The sequence below is a fragment of the Ciconia boyciana genome, chromosome 1 (assembly GCF_034638445.1).
Source record: "Ciconia boyciana chromosome 1, ASM3463844v1, whole genome shotgun sequence".
Lineage (NCBI taxonomy): Eukaryota > Metazoa > Chordata > Aves > Ciconiiformes > Ciconiidae > Ciconia > Ciconia boyciana.
Genome location: NC_132934.1, coordinates 35,007,961 through 35,029,166, shown reverse-complemented (window position 1 = coordinate 35,029,166; position 21,206 = coordinate 35,007,961). Strand labels below are relative to the sequence as shown.

The following is a 21,206-nucleotide window of genomic DNA, read 5'->3' as shown; positions in this document are numbered from 1 at the left end:
CAAAAATTATTTCAAAACACATCAACATAACAAATTTTTAAAAATCCAAGGCTTGAATTTGTAATTCTTTATGAAGCAGTTTCTCTTCTCAGCTACACTGCATCTGAATTAATGATGCAGCAACAATGGCTTGTCTGCTGACTGACAAGTTTATGGGTTACACATCAAATACTAGAACGGCATGCAAGTATAAACTGCAATACTATTCCTAACATTATTGAATAAAATCAATCAAAACATGTGGCCCCAACTTCCAACACTTTAAAATTATTTTCAAAAACTTCTGTCTTTTATTGTCAATTCAGAATCAATGCAAAATACTTGATATTTAATTAATTTAAAAACCTGCTGGCGAAGGAGACAAAGACACATCAGGAATTGAATCAACCCGGACAACTGGGGTAGACGAAGTTGGTTGCTGCTGATAGTACATCTGAATGGGAAGTGGTATAGCTCTCCTTTTCACTCCTACCACATGTATATGTGCTTGACCATTGTTACTTGGATCTTCTACTCTCTTCACTGTATGATTTGGAAAGACAGTTCTGCCAAACACAACATAAATCTATGTTAATAAACACAATAACTCAATCCTCTTAGAATGTTTTTGTTTTAACTAACTGCTCTTGTGTGCAGAGTAACTGCACTAATGCCTGCATCTTTGCAGTACAGCAGGATTCTCCAATAGCATCTGAGTATTCATCATTGAGGACTAACAGGTCCACCAGATGGTTGGCCAAGATCTCATATGAGCCAAATGAAAAACTACCATACCTCCAAAAACTACTTCGGAAAGAATTAAAAGGACTATAAGTAGAAAAGGAACCCTACCAAAGATCCTGAAATAGAACGAAATAAAATTAAACAAACTCTAAACATTTATTTCAATTAAAATTCCAAAACTGGATGGATGTCTTCCAAACTCAACTCGGTAGGTCTTTTCTCAAAGAAATCTAAAGCTACAGGTTAGTATTGAGCACATACAATTGCTTCTTTATTGTTGCATGAATTTTTGTCTTACCGCAGACATTTATAAAATCCAGTTGATGTCAGGATTCCACCTCGAGCTAATTTACTACAGGTAGAGAGGTATTCAGAGTACATTTCTGCTCGAGAGACTGAGCAATCAAGATTCACCTCAAAATGGGCATTCAACCTGAGGATGAAAAAATAAATTATGAAGCAAAATATAGAGAGAGCACTTTTAAAAGGGTTGTTAGAACACTTCTGTCTGTATCACAGAGACTTTTGAGACCCGATAACAACATGGAAAATAGCATTTTAGTATATTGTCTTGTCAAATGTCTGTTCCATACTTTCTCCTTCTCACTGCTTATGATTCAACACATAGGACCCCTAACCCATGCAGTCGGTTTTACATGCAACATCTTATTTACATATGTAATATGCAAAATAGTCTCTACATACGCCTTTTTTATTGTATATTCAGAAACAAAACCAAAAAAGAATGCATTGTTTGGTGATGTCTCCTCCACACAGCTCTATTCTTATTTCTTAATGATTCTACTTTAGCAAAAGGTGGACTGAATGCTAGCTAATTCTTCATCAGAATTTTCTATCAAAAATCAACGTTTGTATCAAAACCAAGATTTTAACTGATCTGCTAATGCAGTCTTACTTTAAAATACAAGTAAAACCAGAGACAGAATAACAATCTCAACTCTGTCATTCTGATAGAGGTAGGAAGGCAGGAGAGAGGGCACTGGGATTCTGAGAGAGTACGCACACAAACACACACACTCTCATTCCTGGAGTCCCACACTACACACACATCAATAAAATCCTTGAACAACCTGTTCTCCCTAACGTTGAATTTCCAGGGAGAGGAAGTGTTTGTATCTCCTACAGACTCTCCACAAGCACACAGACCAACCAACCCCCAACCAGGAAGCTGTGAGAGAAGGAAACATTTTCCATCAGTTTAATTTTATTTCTTTCAGATCCATTATTCCAACCCAGAGACATGGGAATGGTTCATCCCCACCAGCAAATGGAGGTAAGTAACAACTCTCACACAATGCTCAAATACCAGTACCAGAATATAGTCTCAGACAGAATAAAAATATTTTTTAAATTGTCAGCATTCACTATATGATGCTAACACTTTGGAAAACTCCACTGCATTCTCCTTCGTAGAGTCCTACACTCCCAATATAACCAGATGCTTCGAAAGAGAAAAAGCAAATGATTACATTCTTTAAATTGTGTCCTCTCATAACCAGTAAAAAGGAAGTATAATGCTATTTCTCCTGCAGTTGAATTACAATTTTATTATTACAAAAACTGAGATCACACTGTATAACACAAAGTCTAGATATTAATTAAATTTGGCATATCAGGCAAATGACTGTCCAGTTGCGTACACTGGTATTAGGCTGATACACTATCACTGGTACCAGCGAACTGAAGATAAGTCCTGAATATAATGGTGAAATGGGATCTGCAATTTGTACTTTACTGTCACATGCACTTACCTTACAAGGACTCCTACTCAGGCTAAGCTGGCTAATAATATATCCAGGAAGGTCAGTTTAAATACCTTGTCTCTCTACTGCTTCCAAGAGATAGTAACTTTTCTAAATTCTACGGTTATGATTTACTCATTTTCCCATTTCTCTCAATAGGAAACCATGACCAAAACATACCATGAAAATTTACATTAATGTAAGACATTCCATGTTAGCACTGCTGAAAATGCTTGGAAAGATGCTACTCCTCTGTTCTCAATTTACTTTTTTTTTTTTTTTGGCAGCACAGTTAGTATTTAAGGAGAATTTTCAGGACTAGATGTTAATTTTTATTTTTCACTAGCTGTATCTACCTAAGACTAACCGGAAGAAAATCAAGTACAAAAATAATAGTATTCAACACTGACAGCTGCAGAAGCACACAGAATCAGAAACAAAGCAAACATTCCAAATCTTCCTGATATAATGCTCTATGGTTTGCTTCATTATTTTCTGTCACTTGATGGTACTACACAGTTGAGCATGGTACCTACCCATACTTATTTTAACAGTCAAAACTTGTATTTTACATTTTATACAGAGTGCAAAATTCACCTTGCCTACAACTTTACTACTGAAAGCTAGATGTCTAATGCTCTCTATAGTCAGTAGAGAGTAGGCACCAGAAGGTAATGTGTAATCTCATCAGAAACTAGGCAGGTGAAGGCAGTTCATTTTACTATAGGGGGAATCTCCCACTCCATTAATTAAAAAGGCAGCCTAGAAAACTAGCTTTGGCTAGACACCAACTTGCAGATCGCTAAATTGAGCTGTGGTGACTCCAAGTATCCCTGTTTAAACATTTAAATGTGCAATTTCTCAGCCTTTCAGCAGTGCACATTAATAATACTTTGCAGTGTGCAAACAGAAGCACAGGAACACCATCAGTTGACAACAAGAATCTGCAACATTTCCCCCACACAATCAAAGTTTTGCTGGAAGTATAAGTAAAACTAAATCATGATCTAAAGCACTAAGCTTTGACAAATTCTACTCACTTTATCTTAAGGGCCCTCGACCGATCAGTAAGACAACTGATGAACATATGAGTTGTGGAGCAGCAGAGGTGGAAGGGTCCCATCAGGAACCGATTAATACAAATACTTAGAATGTGAGTAGATTTACATGAGTCAAATAGTTTCGGAAGATCACCTTCAGTCCACGTGAAAACCACGGGCAGAATAGTTTTTCTCTAAATATCTGACAACAATATTAGTTGAAAGCTACAGAATTTGGATGGAAAATACTTTGATCTTCCTAAACTCGCTTGACATTCACAATGATCATATGAGAGTTTTGCAGGGCCTAGCTTCATAATTTGATAATTACTTTTATATTGGTACAGTAATATAGCAACATGTTACCAGATGAAAACACTCATGAAACAGATAATGCTGCTTGACAATTTAAAAAATAAATAAAGATCAAGATCTTTGAGTCAAAAATCAAGATCAGAGTCAAAAATCAAATTACATTATATTCTAAGAGAGAGAACAACTAATTTCAAGTATGAACTGTCAAAGAGTGAATATACTGGTTGAGCTTTTTCTTTCATACACCTTTTCAAAGGAATGACAGAATGGTTTTGCTTTATACTTTTGAGAAAAATGAGTAACAGTAAATAGAAGCAAGCTAGAAAATTCTGTGACACATTAATACAGGCATTTTTCTTTGTTTTTCTTCTTTATTAAAGTATTTGAATAGAACTATACACTTACCACTGACATGCAAATTTCTCGCTGTCTATTTCTACTATTCCCGGTGGTGGAGCAACATGTGGTGCTGTCCTAGAGGCTGTGGAGAATGAGGGGAAGGAAAAAAAAAAAAAAACACAACACTTGCTGAAATGATTTTTGTCCTCCTGAATGAAGTACTTCGACTCCATGACTTTCACTGGTACAGTTTCTCCTGTGTTTGTAAGCAAGGATGTATCCAGCTAAGGCAAGTCACAAAGGTGCACTAAGCAGACTACACACTTGCACCACAATTTACCAAAGTGAAGCAGAGCAAGCCAAGGCCAGAGCCACCACTGAAGTGTGATGATGACGTAAAGCACTTAGTGAGCAAAAGCTTCCAGATTCACGATCATGACCCATGAGCTCAGTACTTTAGAGTACTGAACATGATTTAAGAGTGGCACAATACTCCACCAGAACAAGCACAAATACACAGCAATTATTTTTCCAATTCCCAAGTGGAAGCAAATACAACGTAAAGAATTTTGTTGTAATGTCACATTGGTTCCTTCCATTCACTCTTGTTCATCCCCTTAGTCACATTCTTTTCCAGTCACTTTCACTGTAGTATCTGCACCCATTCCAGAAACAAGTACACTTAGACATGCAAGCCAGTGTCTGTCATAATGGTTCTTTCTCCATTTTTTCCCCAGAACGAATAGCTATGTTTCATCTTGTGTGCACTTGTGGTATACTGCTATGTGCTTTTATTAGTAAAGACAGAATGAGGTACATATGCTATTCCCCCGACCAGTAATAGTTAGCTGTGCCATCAACTTCCAAAGGCTAGTATTTAATCCCAAAATAAAACTGCAAAAATCAATCATAATTACAATTTAATTTACAATTAAGAAAACACTTTTCAAGCTTTAAACAACAGTTAAAATTTGGTTCACATCACAATAAGCTGTTTAGCAGCTTCAACAGAGGCATGATTCTGTGTGTCTATCTCATCTCTGCAATTCCATCAAATACTGTAATGTTACTGCCCAATAACATTCCGTGTAAAACACAATATAAAATGGACCTCTAATTCTCTGCAAATCATGGGAACAATCTAGAATGGATACTTTTTCTTTACACTGAACAAGTTAAAATAAGGAGTGAGCATAACTTTCAGTAAATTTTCAGATTAGCAACTGAAAAGTATTAAGATTCTTTTAAAGCTTGTTTCACAACAGTTTTGGCTAACAAAGCTTTATATTTGCTTTGTGAACAAGCATCTGAAAAAGATACCATATGTTATGCATAATGCTATACTTGTTTACCTAAGTTAATCAGAAACCTACAGAACACAAAAATCATACATGCCATGTAGGAAATTTTGTAGAAGAGTATGCTCTCTTTCAGTGATACTAACCTGGGACACCTGTTGCATGGGCCTGTGAAGAACCATGATCTATTACTTGTGGTCTGACATCAGGTACTCCTTGCTGGCTAACGCACTGATGTTCAATGAGTTTTACAGCAGTAAGTGCATCAGGTCCAAACATCTGGATGTCCATAGAAACCAGACATACTAATGTATCTAAAGTATTAAATGTAAAACCAACAATGACATTAGGACAAGACAAATGAATGCTGCTGGGACATATTGATTTTCTTTAAAATTGCCAGGTGTTGAAAGAAAACAAGCCTCTGCATGCTTCTGTAGATGATTTTTTTCCCCTTCCCCACACTTCCTTCATGGCATTAAAAACCAAAAACAACAAAAAACCCCAAAAATCAATTCAAGTTTTAGCTTGCCTAGTTATCAGCATCATCAATTTCTTGAGGACACAGAGAGTAAATTTTAGTAAAACTTCCTATTCTAATATCCATCCCTAAGCTGCACACACACATTACCAAGCCACATTTTTAACCACTGATCATGACATGTTCTTAAGCCTTTTTTCTTACATAAGTGAGAGTAATAGATTTTGCTTCTCCCTTACCTATGCTCTTCTCTACTTTAGCAATCTTTGAGCAGGCCACTTCTCCCATTTCTGTGAGCATGTATAGCACCTCAAGTGCTGAGATTACAAGCAGCACATCTGGTAGCGTGAGATGACATATGATCTCTTTATAGGATTCTTGATCCACATATTCACAAATTAAGACACCATTATCTTCAGCCTTACAAAGATTTGCCAAGATTTCCATGCCTAATGGACAAATACAAAATCATTTTAAACAGCAATAATTACAATTCTAATACAACAACAGAATAGCTAGAGATCTTACCTCTCATTTTTAAAAATCTATCCCTTGACATGAGGCATTTTGTAACAGTGTGAAACATTAGATGAGTAGTTTTGAAATCAACAGGATCCAAAAGAAGCTGATGAGAAAGAAAAAAAAAAATCTTTGACTAACACTATCCATATAGTGCTAATGGCTCAAATCCTTAAATCTGCATGTCAAAATATAAGATTCTAAGTGTTTACATGACATTTGTGTTCACAAAAACAGAACCCTGTGAGCTTTTTATTGTAGCTAGCATTTTGAGCTCCCTCCTCCTTTTCTGCTCTGAAGTAGCAGTCTAATTCACACTTTCCAGTGCTCAGAATAAGGAAAATAACTTTATTCCCAGACAGTCAACAGCATACACAAATATATTTTAATACCCAACAAAGAACAGAACTTCAGAAACAACAAACATTCCTTCCCAAATGCTATCACAATCATTCATCCTGTTTCTATCTACTTTTGCTTTGCAATCAGAGCTCTCAGACATTATAATATCAGAAGGTGGATACATGGTAAATGAAAACACGATCTTTTTTCCCAATATTCAGCAGTGGACCAATACTTCAAGTCCCATTCTCTGATACCTACCATTTAACTTATCTGTTATATTTTAAAATATAAGGAATATCTGAACATATCTACCTATAAAATCTGTATAATTTATCTGCGCAATGATATGACATACTGAAATCGTGTATCTTATTACATTCAAACCTCTTTGAAAAGAAAAGGATGCCTTGCATGATTCAGGTGGTATATGCAGTGGCGTATGACTAACTTACTGGTGACCACTACACATGGCATAAAACCACCTACCACCCCCTTTCTCAAATGTACTATTTTGAAATTATGACTAAAGGTTATAACTATAAAGTGAAGAAGCTAGTGTACAGTCTGCAGAATTTAACTAAATTCCTTTCTTCTCTCTGGGAGACTAAACTGCAAATTATGCACTATGAATATCTTGTATCTCCCTATACAATCAGTCTTCTTCACGTGATTCTATTTAAGCAAACCAACATACACAGTCTGTGTTTTTGTTTTGGCCCTGAATACTTGTTTTCAAATTGCTATTTACAAATTCAGAGAATAACTTATTTCCTGCTTCATCCAATGATCAAGGAAAAAAGTAACTCATTTAATTAACACTAAAGTAATGCTTTTATCAAATTATATTTTAATTCATTTTGAAGCACAGTACCTCTGCTGCAATATTTCCCAGCGTGTCAAGCCCCAACTGCCGTAGAGAAATAAAATGACTATGAGCAGAGAGTAGCAGGAACCGAAGACAAGTACGATTAGCTGCCAAAAGTTTAACATTTCCCTCTTCAAAAGAAAGATTACGTAAAATCACTGCGATCTGAAGTACCCGCTGCCCTTCAATATCATTAATGCCCAATTTGCGAGGTGGATGAAATAAGGATTCCCAAATCCATTCTTCCGATGGAATATCTACAAAGTAAATAAAAAATTTTAGTCCTTCTTTTGCTATATTTACCAACATGTATTAAGATTAGTCAAGATGTCTCACCTTGAGATTTGCTTCTGTCAGAAATTAGATCACGAACTTCAATATCCTCAACAATATCCTTCCAAAACTGAAGAAAGAATTAAAAATACACTTAATTTCTAGGGGATGATATTTCTTTAAATATTAATCATTTTTATTTCTATTATTTTAAAATATTGAAAAAATATTAAAAGGATTGTTCTTTAAAAATTTCCTAGTACCTTGATTCATCTAATCGTAACAGTATTTTTCACTCATGGGATGATATGCAAGATGTTCAGTACTTTATGTTAAGAAACTCTTCCTCTCAAGCACCAGAAGTACACATTCATGATCAACCAACACTACCACAGAAGTACTTTGCTGAAGCACGTACTGAAACTACATGGACAGTTTTCCACAGACAATTAGAAATACAGCAATTATAAAGTGCAAAAAAAGTACAGTTCATCCTCCTTCAACTCCTACAAACAGTGAACTCCTAAAGCAGAAGATGGTAACTCCTCTCCGCTTCAGTAGTTTTTAGCTCCTGCTAGAAGCACAACAGTCAGATTTCTATCTGGAGAGACTTTTTAAAGCTTCTGCTATGTTTTCCTCCTCATCATAAATCAATGAAAAGAGACAAGCAACAACCACTATCCCCAAAACCCTTTATAAATACAAGCAAAACAGAATGCTTCAGCAGACTGGAATTCAAATTACTTTACAAATATATGGTCTGATCTGTAAATGGTTATTATGTCGCTAGTCCTGTTGAAATTCAAGAATTAATCAAGTGATTAAGTTTTGCAAGCTAATAAAAATATACATTATTATGTATATTAATATAAAAATATATAATGATATATACATTCTAATGTGTATATTATAATAAAAATATAAACATTCCTTTGACTAATAAAATTTTATACATTCCTTTGACTCACTAATGAAATACAGCTCCTCTTTTGGCAATGATCACAGAATAAAGCCACAAATAAATCTGGACAAAAAGGGAAGGATGGGAAGTACAACCAGCTGAACAGCAGGAGAAATTTTGCTATGCAAATGTAATTACTAAATTACAGCATTCGTACCAAGCTTGACACTATTATTTTCTTGAAACATAGAATACTACAGATTTTCTAAATTGGAAGAATTTTATTTTCCACTGCAATGCTGCTAAATGACATCCAAGCGCTGTTTAGTAAAAAGGATTACTTGCACAGAAAGGATTATTACCTCATTTTAGCATACACAAGAACAGCCAGATAAAAGTCTAACTTCTTACTGTTTGTGACAAACAGATTTTTCTAATTAATACTGAGGCTATCATCAAGAGCCACAGAAGACCAAGGCATGCAGGTAAAATCTGCAGGATGTACTTCATATTGATCTGTCTTTACTTTTAGAGAAGGATACTATTTAAGGAAGATACTTCAGTCATTATTTTAAAAAGCACACAGAAGTGTATTGTCTGGAAATTTACTAGTTGGTGCACACTTTGCTTTACGATGTTTCCTTTTGGAAAAGCAATGAAGACAGCAAGCCTTCACATTTCACTGCTACTTAAAAGAAAAACTTGAGAAGCTTTTAAAGATTAGTTGTTTAATTAGTCAAGGATTTTTTTAAAAAGTGAATATTGAACTGAGATACTTAAAGTCTTCAAATTCAACCTGAATCCCTTTGGAAGAGGCCAAATTCAATCACAATACAACGTTAGAACTGCTGTCACACAGTAAATGTTAAAACAGTGTCATCACATTTTGCTAGCTGAATCCTCCAATAATCCACTTTTCAGCTCTTAATACTTAAGTGTATAGTCCAAAATGAAACACTTAAAAACCTCTGGCAATATAAAGTCATAAAGGAGCAAATTTTTCTATCCAGAAGGCAAATCATCCTGGACATGCTCTCAAAGGGATGGAAAATGAGGATTTAAGTTTTTTGCAGATGAAGACACTACAGACGCTGCTGAAGATAAAGCCTCAAAATCCTATGGCTAAAGATGAGGACAGGAATACTTTGTTGGAAAACTGTACATCTCACCTAAAACTTGCAGAATAAACAGATCCACGCTAGTTGCTTGAACAACTGTGAAAGTCTCCCCTTCCTAAAGGAGCAGTCTGTCAAACAATGCTAGTTGTCAGCTCAGATTATCTTTTTCAGAAAGGAACAGAACATGACTCCTTTCTGTAAGTTAAAATGAGAGATACACCAAAGCACCAAATAAAGTTTACTTACACATAACTGTTATTCTTCAAATGGTTTCATTATACAGTCATGCTATGAGCATAAGATGCTAACAACTCAACCTAGAGAACTTTTGCCTCAGGATTACCTCAGCAAATGCACAAGCCCTGTTACTTATGTGAAGCACACCAGAATAATGTGCGTCCCCCACAGCCTCAGTTCCTCTGAGTCCTAGAGATCTGGAAAGGCTCTTAAAGCTCTAAGGAAGAGAATTGGGAGGATAGGATATGAATATGCAGACAATACAACTTCAAAAAGAACAATCAAAAAAGATACATATTTTTTCTCTCTTGAGTGTTTATACATACAGAAGCACTGTGGGTGATAATGCTCACCAAAAACACTGCTTTACCTGCAGAAGTGTCCCAGAGCCTTTGCTTGCTAAAAACTGTAGGTTTGCATTCCCAAAGCCAGCATCTGTCATGGGTGTTTCAGCAACCATGAAATGCCTACTGCAGTAGCAAACCAGGTTTCCTGTGAGTACTTTGCAGATTTTAAGATTTCAAACATTCTGCAAAAGCTCCAGCGATATCACCAAAGAACTCAGAAATATTATCCTACATCCTCCATTCAAGAAGCCAGTAACTTAAACAGCTTATCAGTAAGTAATGTGTTCAGAAACCCAAGCTGCTAAGACACAGACTATTATATGTGGCATTTCATGCATCTATTTTAGAGATGGGTTGCTAACTATAGAGGGGTCAGGATTTCTGAGGACTTTAGCTGTTGACAAGCATGTTGCAGCAATGAATGTAGAGATGGAAGCTGATATGCATTTATCACTATATTGAGCTCCAAAACTCCCGAAAGCTTTAACATGGACAGCTGAGGTGAGTTCCTAGCCAAGGAAAGACACATCTGTCTCAATTATTTAGAAGGTTCCCAACTTCCCATTTCATTCCAACAAGCTATCTCCTAGCAGGCGCCATTACGTTAGACAGTTGACTACCTCCCTCAGAAAAGTTACTATTCCGTTCAGAGAATGACAACCAGCTTGAAGCAATGATCTTATGCACTGCATGTACATTCATGTAAAGAATTAAAAAAGTGCAGTCAGCCTAGCCTATGACAATCAAAGTCTCAATCAAATTGTCAGGCATGAAATCAAGTTGTCCAAACATTTTAAAAAATGCAGGTTTTTTAAGAGATGCTATAACAAACAGGTTTCACCTGACCCCCATATAAACAATAACATACAGTCAATAGTGAATACGAATTCCGCGTCTTTCGCTCAGACAGAGGATTCCAAGAAACCCAAAGCAGATTCCAGGACACTTAAGACCTCTTCAGAAAGAAACAGCAAAAGAAAAAAAGTCCTTGATAAGACTTTCAGGAAGGTAAACTGTACTTTCCATTCCTTAACTGGAATTATGAAGCTCGTTAATTACAAAACCCCTTACAACACAGTAGGGAAAAAACACCAATAAAAAAATAGCACGTTGTTCTGAAAGTTACCCTCTGTGATTCTGGTGAAATACAGACATTTCCATGTCTCAGACAAATCTTCACATCGGCATCACGTGTCCTGCCAGTAAACAATCAAAAAACCAGCCCAGTTGTTCTTCCAAACCTATTGTAAGATTACCTACAATAATCACCATCTCGTACTCCTGAATAAACGTGTTCAGACATCTTAAGTTCAGAATGACTCTGCAGCCTCTATTTCTTTTCTTAACAAGGAAAGAGTTGGCCTGAATCACCACCTTTTTTGCATTTAAGCAGACTGGTTTGATTGTTCTCAGTCCACTCAACATTTGTTTCCTGCCTAAGCAGGAATGATCCCTGAAAAGGACAGGGGTGGAAGGAGAATGATGAGGTGGAAAATATAATTAAATAACCTACATACAATGTTTGCAACCTATCTGTAAGAAGAGAACAAGGAGAAACATGAAAAAAATTTTTGTTTGCCCAAAGGAAAGGCAAAAGTGGAAAAAGACAAGTTAAGTCAAGCTTTCTGGGCATCCCTTTGAAAAATGTACTTATATCACAGAGGCAATAAAAAAATCAATTTAGCATCACAAGCAGTTATTTATTCCCTACTATAAACTATGGATAGCTGCAATCTGATACTTCCTATCAACAGAAGTGAACAAGAAAGGATGAAAAAGTGAAGCTCTTTATCAAGTGTTATTCCTATACATATATTTCAGATCATGATAACACACTGATAATAGGAATATAAAGCTAAAACTTGGAAGCAAACAAACAATGCTTGACTACGTGACATCTAGACACTAAGAGATAACGGACAAAGGTAAAGAACTTGATTCACATGCACAATCTGATTACCGTCAGTAGCCAAGTTACTTTGGAAAAAGATGCATAGGATAATACAGAATTCACTGAAAATCAGATTAACCAAATTACTGTCCATGAAAACAATGGACATTTGAGTCCACAAATCATATAATGTAGCAATGATCATGACTACTTATTGTCCAAGAAAAATATGAGAGCAACTAGAGTCAAGTCAGCTTGACAGATCCCTGTGAGAGACAAGAAAGGTGACATTTCTGAAAAGTATTTCAGGCATTTAAATGCATAAGGATCTCTCTCTACACACTATCTAAGAAAGATTCAAAGAATAAATACACAGTAAAGAAAATTATTATTAAACTTATACAAAGAAGAAGATGGCTTAGACAACAAAATAAGAACTTCACAAAAAAAAAAAAAAAAAAAGGAAACCAGAGAAGTAAAGCATTATGCAAAGCAATAAAGCAAGCACAAAAACTGCATACGCATGGATTTTGGAACTCTACAGGTAGGAGAGGCCTCGAAGTCCAGGAACATGAAATCCAAATGCTTAAATTGAAGTAAACAGAAATTAATGGTGCATGAACAAATTTAATGCAATTATTCATATACATCAGATAGTGGGCAGCTACTGGAGACACAAAAGAAATACCTGGAAAAATAGATTTAGCTATCTGATTATAAGCATGCTACATAAAAAAGTCACTCTTGAAAGACAAACTATACGCACAAGTGAACCTTGCAAACATAAGAAAATTAAAAGAGAAATGAAACAGTTAAAAATAGGAGAGCTTCTGGAGTAGATCAGAGAACACCTAAACAGGATGTCATCAGAGCTTGGGGATGGGGATGACAAAACAAGGAAGAGATATAAGATCACTGTCTAAATGCCAGTTGTTCCAATCCTTAAGTAAGGACATGCAGTCAATTCCAACTAACTAGAGATTTAAGCTTATTGACAGCACCAGGAAAAATCAAGAGAAAGCAACCAATTAACATAGCTGTAATGGATAACAGCAGGTTCAACTAAAGTGATATTCAAATTCTGACAATTAATGGAACAGATTCACTGACTAACAAAGACTTTTGATTCAATTCAGAGGGAATCACTGTAGAAAGTAAGAAAATACGTAGTGCTGCAGATAAGGTAATGGAAAATACAAATTTTCCAAACAGTTTTTTATAATGCAGTAAGGGTTGGGGGGGGAGGGAAAGAAAAAGGTAATTGATTCTCTCAAAGTTTAATATAAAGAAACACGTTGTTTTCCATCTTCACCTTCAACTGGAACAGCAGTGATGCTGGAGGACAACTAAATAGACAAGCTCCTCTGCTCATGAATGTCACATTACCGAACTAGTAGACCGTTCTGAAAAAATCATGATACTGCATACATAAAGTAGAATGATTTTAAGTCAAAATTAGAGAACAGCAGAATATAGAAATCAAAGTATTGGTGCTGAAACAATTGAGAAATTCTTTATGAGAAATTAATATAGAACTCAGGAGCTGACTGAATACCAAACAACCAACAGTTATTGCGTAGATATTTAAGAGTGGGAGAAATACTAACGGTGATGCTGTACCACTCCTAGTGTGCAAAGATATAGTAAATGAAGAGAAAAAATGATGAAGAAAAACATATGGCCATTTTTCTTTATTGAAAACTAATTTAAAAATACTAATACAATTAAGAGACTAAAAATTAAATCAAGCTTATTTTAAGCAAACATTTAAAACTTCCACAAAACATTTTAGTATAAATACGTAATTCTAAAGTTACCCCCAATGTCTGTATAAAGACATTGAAACACAGAAACTAAATGCCTCTATAAAATCCAAAGTTCCAAGTTCATGTTCATATATTTTAATAACCAGGAGAAGCAGCTTAGAAAAAAGTTAGTAAGAGTAGCTATATAGATGAAATGTCAAATATTCTGAACATATCTCATAGATAATTTCTATTTGTTTCATTACATCTGAAAAGCCATTTTCAGGTAACAAAGACTAGGAGTTCTATTTTTTTTCCCCCATAAAACTGACATACCAACACTTAAACTGACATTGAATTGCCAAGAATCCAAGTTTGATTTCTCTATGATTTCTCTACGAATCCTGAATTTAACCCTGAGAATGATTTTCAGAACAGCTTCAAGATTTCTGATATTTCTCAGCCACCCCCACCCCCCCCAACCCCAAAACTCCAACACATGAAAAATCCACTACAGTCTGAGGATAATGTTTACAAACTCAACAGAATTTCTATCAATTCAATTCCTATTAGTCTAAAATTCACGTGTTTAAGAAATTGCCTTCCCCACCCTACTTTCTATGAATCTCTACCATTTGTGTGTTCATGCCATCACTATACTTTAATTCATAATTCTGCGTTTTTCCTCTCCCACTTAAAAAACTCTTTTCCATTTTAATCTTTACACAAATTTCTAATCTGCTGTCATTATAGCAGAGAAACAAACTGGAATGATAACCTTACAAAATCAAGACACAAACAACTGGCAGCAAAAAAAACCCAGAAACCAAACAAATAAAGAAGAATTTTTAAAAAGATAATATGAACAGTGAAAGGAAGAATGCACATTCAATAGCCATTCTATTAATCTTAAAGCTGCAAAAGCAAATTTAAAAAAACAGATACACAATGTCTTCTCTGCCAACCAAATATCTCCCTCCTATGTCATGAAGCTCCCATAATGCTTCCCCTGATTTCTCTTTTGACACAGCCACAGCTGCAATACAAAATAAATTACTGCCAGCAGTAGGGTCAAACAAATGCTTGAGGTAAGATGTTCTGAAAAATCTAGATTCTTGGCATTAGATATATTTTTAGATCTGGTGTTAGTTTCTGACATGCTTTCAGCAGTATTTCACTACAGAGTGGTACTATACATGTTGTAATGTTCAAAAATAGATCTTGGAGAGCATCCAAGTTTCTTATTAGTAAACCTTATTGCAGTTACAGTGGTTTTACTTAACACTTCGTTAAAAACATTTATCAGAACCATCTGTCCTTATCTATCACAATTACTTAAGTTTATATAATTAATGAACATATAATAAATTAGAATTCTGTGTAATTTAAAATGTTTACAGATCTAGATGTGGCGCTTGTTGCTGCTCTAGATCAGCAGCAGTCTTCGACAGTTTAGGGTGAAGTCAACACAGAAGTGCTAAGTGCTTTAAAAATAAAAAACAAAAACAAACAAAAAAAACCCCAAAAACCCAAAACACAACCTGTAGTACTTCTGGACATATTTTTCAATGGGAAAAGGAAACAAAGATTATGAAGCTCCCCCCGCTTACCTTCAGCACATTTGAACCACATTTTCAAGTTCATATACTAACAAATAGGAGAGCTTACCTTTTTTGTTCTTGACTTTACCTAGCAAATTTTGGTTAGGGAATCTATTCACTGATATTTCAGCAATACTTATCATTTAACTAACAGTACTATGGTCCAACTTGCACCAAAATTGAGTTACACAAAAATAAAACAAAAGACAAATGGAAAAAGCTCCTAACAAATAATACTATAATACTAGTTTCTTTATAATACTGGTAAGACATTTCAGTATATGAGACAATCAAGAAACTGAGCAGAAACCTGGCTATGAGTTCATAAGGAACTCAGCAGCTTCTCTCTTCACGTTTTTAAAAGCAGAAGTTATCAAAATATATTTTAATGTAGCTTTCTTCTATTTTAGCCACATAAATCATCACCTGAAATTCAATTTAAGGAAACTGTATATCATAGCAAATATGCTGCAATGTCAAACCTCTTTCAGCTATAATGTATTTCATGCTCTCATTCACCTCAAAATGCTCACCTAGAAGAAAGAGGAGGCATTTATACAAAGAAACTTTAGTTGTATTTTTACTTCATTACTTGTACAGTAGATCATGCCCTCTAGTGGAAAGATAAAAAAGCCTTGTGCAAAAATAGTGTAAGTGAAACAAACTTGCAACATTGCTAACTTACTTAAATTTGTCCTATGCTTCTTATGTTATGGACTTAATTTTCATAATCCAGAATGTTTCTTTACTGATCATGGCAGTTTTAAAAAAAAAAACAAACAGCATTTTTTTCTCTTGCTAAATATGTTGGACAGCTTTCCTTTTCCTCACACATATTAGCTTTCTTATAAAAAGAAACATAGAACCTCTTTATTAATTTGCTTACACCTATTTTTTCTTAATACATTCCTTTCTGCTTATCCAAACATTTTATGACAACTGTGATTTAGTGTCCTATTATATTTAAATCAAAGGAATAAAGTTGAGAGTAATTCAAGACAGATGCTAGTATATCTTATAATTTTCTATCTTTTTAAACAATTTTATACCTGCCATATGAAGTTTAAAATTATTAAATTAATTTTTAAATTACCTTAACAAAATCTCTATCCGTTTTCTCCTTCCATTCTTCTCCAAACACAGCAGAAAATGATCCTAAAGCTTTAAGCATAAAAAGCAGAATTTAGTAAAATAAAAAAATGAACATTTGTTTGACTTTTTACTAATCCATAAACTAAGTATTCAACCACACTACAGACCCTTCCAGTGTTTCCTTTTCATTTAAAAAAGTCCTGTACTAAACCAACTCAAATTTCTATAGTCATTTAATTAACTGGTACTGCAGTTTTACAGTTTAAATTGAGAATAAGTAGTCCATAAAGAATAGACTAGTTTGTGAACCCTTTAAAAAACAACTTCTCCATAGCCCTCTTCCAGGAGTCAAGATGACTGCTCAATTTTCAGCCTCACATCAACAACTGTTTTCCATGTGCACAGTATAAGCTGTAAACACTACTTGAGTGATTAAACAAATGCCACCTAATGTTTTCTAAAAAACATAATAGTAGCAGTGAGATTTTGACAGTACTCAACTGAAAGTCAATATTTAACCAGGAAGCCTAATGGATGTTCTTGGGTGTTTGGTGGAGCCACTACCACAAATTTTATAATCATCACTGCTTGAAAGCATCAAAGACTCAGTCTGACTCAAAGACTCAGTCAATCCAAAAATAAACTCTGTCTTGCAATAGTTCTGTTATGAACTAGTGACGCATTTAAGTTGCACTTAAACATTTTGGTTCATAATGTTTTATTGTTTTGAACAAAAGGCTACAAATCCCAATTTCAAGACCACATCAGCTTTCCGCTCAGAGAATCCAAACCAAGGCTTATGCAGCACTCCAGACTGAAGATACTATATCCCCCCCTCCCTCCCCAGCCCCGCAAACCCCTGGGTCTGCCCCATCACATGCAATATAATTGTCATCTCAAACCTTGGGGGTAGGGGAAGCTGAAGACATATTTTTCTTGTTACCTAGAAGCAGTGCATTATAAATACTAACAATGATAAAACCTTAATTATAGACAAGCCAAATCTAAAACCCATATTAAAGTGTTAATCAGCTATCATTTATTCACACCTGAAATTATCGTGACAGTATTTTCATACTACCTGAATTTGCTAATTACAGATTTCATTTAATCACCAAACTTGACAGATTTACCTTCATTATTTATAATATAAAAGCATGTAAGAATTTCAAATCAAAGCTTCATGCTTCAAAAATAAGTAAACACACTCCCCCTTTCTTTCCCCAATTTGTCCCAATTAGTCCTCCTAATTCTGCTAGGACACTCCCTGGATTTATCCAGAAGATGTAATGAGGTAAGATAAAAAAAAAATTTTCCCCAGGGAATTAAAAGAGCAAGCCCATTACATGCTTGTCATTCCTCTTGGCTTTACCTCAAATATTTTTCAATATAAGAAATACTAATACAGACCAGCTACAGAACAAGCCTGTGCTCGAAGTCCAAGTTAAGAACTTGAGAAAACACTGTCTACTTTTGCAACATCCAAAAAAATAATGAAATAGCAATAAAAACTTGATTAAATTATTTATAAATTCCTAAGTCCATAGAAGTTCCATCAAAAGAATAGGGGAGTGATGGCACACTCAAAAATCTAGAGAGTAAGCCTCCTGGAATCACTAAAATGCAGGACTAAATTTCACTTTAGCTTCCTTTCAAATATTTTTCTTTGAAAGTTCTTGTGACTGAGCTAGATGCAGACACTAAATGACTGAGATCTAACCATATCTGAAGGGCATGGGTAAAAATCAAAACCGTAAGAGAGAAGCTGGAGAACGCTAATGCAATATTGGGGGGAGGAGGGGGAAGCTACAAATCATTATGTAAAAATACTAATGATTAAAAAAAAAAAAACCACAAACAAACCAAAAAGCATACAATGTCTAACACTGATTCTTCCCCAGAATTTTAAAACAGACTCTCTGACATACCATACTATGTTTGTGCTTATACATGCAAAGCAGATTTATACTCAAACAGATATGATCATCTGTACTAGCAGACTTAAATACACTTAGCTGAAAAAGCTCATCTGAGCAATTTCTTACGGTGGTAATTTCTGAAATTCAGTATTTAAAAAAAAAATCAGTACATAAGACCAGTAAATACTTCCTCCTCGCCACCACAAGACAGGAGTTATGCTGTTATGATATTAGGATGGTTTGGGTTAACTTTTTTCCCCCCTTCTCCTTGACAGAAAGGCAAACAAGCAATTAACAAGGAAGAACTTGGCATGGAGGTCACAATGAACAAGTCAAACAGAATAATTTATTTCACATACTGAAGTATTTTGATGGAATAGTCTCTCTTTTAAAATTTATGTGCTAACACATCAAGTAATTCTGAAACTCAGATCAAGGTTTTTATCCCTTGAGTTTTGTATTCTGAATTTCACTACGGTTGAACATGTAGTGAATTATCAGGATAAAAATCTTACTGGGTCATTGTTTTCAGACTGTCCTTTTTTAATTTTTAAAATTTGTGACTGCTACTAGAAAAGAATTATGAAAACTCAGCATGGTCCTACAAATTCAGAAGAAAGTAGTCAAGCAGACGGAAATCCAATGTTGTAAATTTGAGCATCTTGAACAATTAAACTCTATCACTGAAAAACTAATTCTTACTTTTCACTAAACTGTTAAATAACACTGTTTTAAATTACCTAACTTAAAAGGTATTTGTAATGTCTGATAAAAACTGTAACTGTGGACAAGGTAAAAAGAAAAACTAGGGATAAGTACATTACAGTGCAATAAGTTATAAACATTTTGATTATCAAGGGTTGTGAAAGATGCTACAACAGGTATTGACTCTTTCTGTTGCAAAAATATTATATACTTACTGTCATCAAACACCCCAGCATTTGCAAGCAGTAAAGTGATGATTTTAGGGTCCTTTTCAAGCTGCATAACATGCTTGCTTTCATTTGAAAGAAGAGTACATACATTAATTGCAAAGTCCACTTCATTTGGGAGTCCAGATAACAGTGAAAGCACCAATTTATTATAGTCATTTGGTGAGTTAAAGTCCATAGACAGCCCATAGCTTTGACGAAGGTAATCTAAACAAGAAAAAAAAATTAAAACGTTTTCACAGCTGAACTAATTAATATTCAGATGATACATTATGCAATATTATGAATGATAAGTATTTTTTCAAAAAAGTTTATTAATAAGGTAATGTGGGTTTTTAAAAGTTTTTACAGTGTTCAATTTATTTTTTCCATTTTTCTTTATCTAAAATGCTGAACATACTCTACTTAGCTGTGTACCTTTCTAGTTAATATTAATTCCTTCATCATCTCCAGAATGGAATACTGTAGTATGTTCTCCCAAAGAAAAGCTTTGAAAACGCAAACTTTAATTAAAGCAGAATTGTAATATAATTTGGAGTAACTTTCTACACAAATTACACATCCACTCCACGGAGTCCCCCAGCTTACAATTTGTTTATTGGTTCAAGATTGATACTTTGGTCTCTAAATTACAATGGTGGTGATTCTGGCTCCTTACACATGTGTTTTATCTCTTGGCTTTTAAAGATTAATTAATCATATGGTCAGTTCAGGTATTTGGCTCTGTAGAGAAATGGCTGATGTGACAGAAACACAATCTGCGAATTTTCAAGGTACATTGTTTCAAGACAAGTAACTATTTAGCCTTACTAATTAGAAAGAGAAACATTTGTAAAGAAGGGAAATAACTTACGGATTTTCGTATTTATTTTGTTTTGGTTCACAGTGGAAAGGTTTTTCAGTGTATTAAATTAATAATTTGAGTGACCCACAGATTTGATGGTTTTAATAATATTGTAAATTTAGCTACACACTACTTCTTTAGCCTGTCCAAACATATATATATATGGAACATATGGAATATATATATATATATATGGAAAAAAATAGCACTTTTCCTCAAAAATTTACCTGACACACTGTGCTGCTGGTAGTTATAGGAAGTTGGAATTGCACCAATAGGAAGTTGTGGCTTTGGATTGCCTGGTTGTACCTCATCATCCTCCTCCCCAAAATGATGGACTTTTTCATACTTTTCTAGATAACTGGAATAAAAAAAGGCAAAGTTTTTGAATATATATAGTACAACTACATCCTTCATCCCCCAAGAGCTGAACTGCCAAAGGAAACAAACTGTACAAGCATGGGGATTTACTGGAAACAATAGTCAAAGTGGTATAAAACATAAAACATGAGTCAGACTGACAATAGGTGATACAGAAAATGCAGTTATGTGGAACTATGGATTTAGATATTAAATTTCTTTACATTTCTCAACAACAATCCCTAGCTAAATTGCAAC

The 21,206-nt window shown here is 34.7% G+C and overlaps 1 protein-coding gene across 2 annotated transcripts in view; it reads right to left on the bottom strand.

Moving 5' to 3' along the window:
- The window catches only part of ARID2 (AT-rich interaction domain 2), a 110,616-nt gene that overhangs the window by 27,449 nt on the left and 61,961 nt on the right, over positions 1–21,206 (bottom strand). For both annotated transcript variants that reach the window (XM_072862407.1, XM_072862416.1), the window contains exons 4-14: positions 20,816–20,949; positions 19,733–19,951; positions 16,895–16,962; positions 8,025–8,091; positions 7,695–7,945; positions 6,488–6,584; positions 6,199–6,408; positions 5,625–5,792; positions 4,247–4,322; positions 1,022–1,156; positions 346–545 (exon numbers count right to left, since the gene is read on the bottom strand). In XM_072862407.1, the coding sequence (XP_072718508.1) occupies positions 346–545; positions 1,022–1,156; positions 4,247–4,322; positions 5,625–5,792; positions 6,199–6,408; positions 6,488–6,584; positions 7,695–7,945; positions 8,025–8,091; positions 16,895–16,962; positions 19,733–19,951; positions 20,816–20,949 (1,625 nt within the window). The remainder of the gene's footprint in view (positions 1–345; positions 546–1,021; positions 1,157–4,246; positions 4,323–5,624; positions 5,793–6,198; positions 6,409–6,487; positions 6,585–7,694; positions 7,946–8,024; positions 8,092–16,894; positions 16,963–19,732; positions 19,952–20,815; positions 20,950–21,206) is intronic.